Source organism: Centruroides sculpturatus, unplaced genomic scaffold (assembly GCF_000671375.1).
Source record: "Centruroides sculpturatus isolate CEXI.00-Female unplaced genomic scaffold, Cexi_2.0 scaffold104, whole genome shotgun sequence".
NCBI lineage: Eukaryota > Metazoa > Arthropoda > Arachnida > Scorpiones > Buthidae > Centruroides > Centruroides sculpturatus.
The window spans coordinates 1-3,017 of NW_019384379.1; the positions used below are offsets into that span (position 1 = coordinate 1).

Consider the following 3,017-nt stretch of genomic DNA (forward strand, 5'->3'; position numbering starts at 1 on the left):
AATCAATTTTAACAATGCATTTTCAGTAGTTAAGTCTCTTTTTAGCAAACCCATTGTGGGTTCGGCTAGGCCCACAATGGAGCGGCCGGGTGGTGAGGGACGGTGCCCCGATATATCCGAACGGACCAGGTCGTGAGGGACGGTGCCCTGATATATCCGAACGGACCACCCCCCGAAAAATTCCTGGGATATTTCGGCCCGTTCGGATTCGAACCTGGGTTCCCCAGAGAGGTAAGCTGCCACCTTGACCGCTCGGCCATCCGACCTATAAGGGCTATATGGTAAGGAAATAAGCTCGTGTCTGGAATTTCTCAGTATATCAGTATTATATTCGTTTTAAAAGTCGTATCCTTTACTTCCAGTTTTGAGTATTAAATGTTTATGCTAATTGTGTACATATTATAGAGATCAGAAGGGAAAATGTACAGGTTTTAAACAGACCAACGTTAAAAATTATGTAAATAAAATGAATATTAATAAAATAATTGTTAAACATTGATTTTTTATTAAAAAAATTTTTCAAGAGAACATTGAAATGAATTGGATAATTTACAAGAAGGTATATTTAAATGTAGATGTCTTTATATTTAATAACCTGTATTCATGGTATTTTTCAAATAATTCAAAGCCGTTCATTCGTTACCATCGTCATCCTTCAATGGAGTATTATATCTATTTTTTCTACTCGGAGCTGCTCTTAGTATTGATTTTTCGGATTTTCCGACTTTTTCAAGCATTTCTGCCCCAGCCATTTGGGATGTAAGTGTATCTGCGAGAACTTTTACTTCGGTTACTATTCCTTGGCGATTTTCACCCTCGCTTGGTTTTTCACCTGTACTTTCTCTGATTTGTTCATCTTTATTAGAAGACATTTCTTCTTGTAACGAATCTTTCTGGTTTTCATTCATTTTTACCTAATACAAAAACAATAAAAAGTATTTTATGTTTAAAAAAATATCTACAAATATTCTAAAATATCTAATATTTAATGTTAAATATATTATACTAAATTTCTAATATTATATATTAAACTGCCATTGAGTGAGTCTTTCTCATAATTTGAAACAGGATTAATGTGTTTGTTGTGCTTATCAACAATAATTCAAATAAACAGAATTTTCTGAAATACCATAGATTATGGGTCTTTAACTTCTTTTTGAAAAGGGTCATGTAATAACTGTAAAATACAAGTCTGGGACAGAGTACAAAAAATATAGTCAAAGATTAAGTTATATTTATTGAGCGTAGTGAAGCGATCTTAGTGATGATTTTGACATTTGTACGGCGGTTAACTCCCCCGAAACCGTTTAACCAATTTAAGTTATTTTTTGCAAACAGATAGAATCCACTTTGGTCTAGGTCATGACTCAAACGGCATTTTAAAACTCGACCTGTGACCGGAGATATACGATGTCAAAGTTTACAATGTTAAGTCTATGGTCAAGTAGTGAAGCGAATTGTCTTGCCTACGCGAGCAAATCTAGTTTAGGTATATTATTCATTTAGTTATAATCATGATTTAGATATCATAAAGTCTCTTACTATTTTATTTTTTACCTGATAGAATGCAATATGTATTATATATATATATATATAATGAATGAATTAGTACTATAAATATAGTAATGCTACATCACTATAGTAATTCAAATGAATTACTGATTTTAAAAGATTTATTTATTAGATGACTTCGTTACAGTATTTCTCGTGTTCTCTATCTTTCTCTATGCATCCACATCCTATAGTTCTATACAATTAATGTTTTTTATATCACTAAACACAAACAGTTTTTCATATATTTACACAGCAACTGCACTAAAATAGATTTCTCAGATAAAAACAGAACTAGAAAGACAGTTTTATTCATTCAAAAAGTTTATCCACGACCAAATAAATATGGATATAAATAAAAAGTTTCCGAATAACTCGAATAATTGAATTATTTGCAACGTATAAATTTTAACTATTTCATAATTATATGTACAAGTCTATTAATTAAATAATCACAAAGCATTCTATGTATATAGCCTATTTAATTCCTTTTTAACTTACAATTTTCAATTAAACTAAACATACAACGGTGTTATTTATATATTATCACTTATTTAATTTTCTTATAACAAATTATTTAATTTAATTATTAAATAAATTTTAATTCTACTTACCTGAATTTTTATGAGATGATAATTATATTCAATAATGCATATATTTTCTTGTAAACTTAATAAATCTGTCCGTTAACTGTATATAAATTAGTTTATCAATTCAATTTATATACGTATGATTATCAATACGATAACTTATCAGTTGATTTTAAACATAATTTATCAATTTTGCTTATCATAAAATTGGAAAAAAATATTATTTTCTTTTAGTGTTCTCAATTTTCAATGTTTAGGTAGAGTACGACTTTAAACTACAAGGATAGCCAGAACCTGTATATTTGTTAGCGTGACCTTGGATCTAAGTGAGACGTCACAGCAAGCCTTCTACTTCAACATGACAGATCTTTCAAATAACAAAATACGATAAAATATTAAATCATTTCTTAATTAATTATTAAATTACTACTAAATGTAAACTACTGTAGAATTTTCGGATTTAATAAGTGTACTGTACTGTACGTCAATAAATTTACAAGTCTTTTGTCTAATATTTATTTAACAAATTAATGAGCTATATTTTTTATTATGTGATACTTAACTTTTTAATTTTTTTTCGACAATCACCATTTTCAGAAGGCATTCTTTTCAATATTTTATAGTTTTCTTGTTTAAGATTTCTATAATTAATTCTTATTATAGTTCTTAATTTACAAAAATCTTTTATTAAAGTAAAAGGTAAAACTGTTTCCACTGACTAATTCTGTACAACTCCGGGGCCTTTTTTATACGATTCATCGTGATATATTTCGAAATATTTATTCCATTCTATAATTTTTGCTAGCCATTCATCAGTAGGTTTAATAAGCCCTCCATAAGATAAACGCTGCACCCATGACGGAATGCTATAGTTGT

General features: G+C 29.0%; 1 protein-coding gene and 1 long non-coding RNA gene across 2 annotated transcripts in view; both read right to left on the reverse strand.

Moving 5' to 3' along the window:
- Positions 1 to 675: 675 nt before the first annotated feature.
- Positions 676 to 2,570, reverse strand: LOC111617821. The gene is made up of 2 exons (XR_002755496.1): positions 2,166 to 2,570; positions 676 to 914 (listed from the first exon to the last, which is right to left on the reverse strand). It is a non-coding gene; the product is annotated as an uncharacterized LOC111617821 (long non-coding RNA).
- A 372-nt stretch (positions 2,571 to 2,942) lies between these two features.
- Positions 2,943 to 3,017, reverse strand: part of LOC111617820 (C-Jun-amino-terminal kinase-interacting protein 3-like) — a 5,966-nt gene continuing 5,891 nt past the window's right edge. Inside the window, exon 4 of the mRNA XM_023359131.1 lies at positions 2,943 to 3,007. Within this exon, the coding sequence (XP_023214899.1) occupies positions 2,943 to 3,007 (65 nt within the window). The remainder of the gene's footprint in view (positions 3,008 to 3,017) is intronic.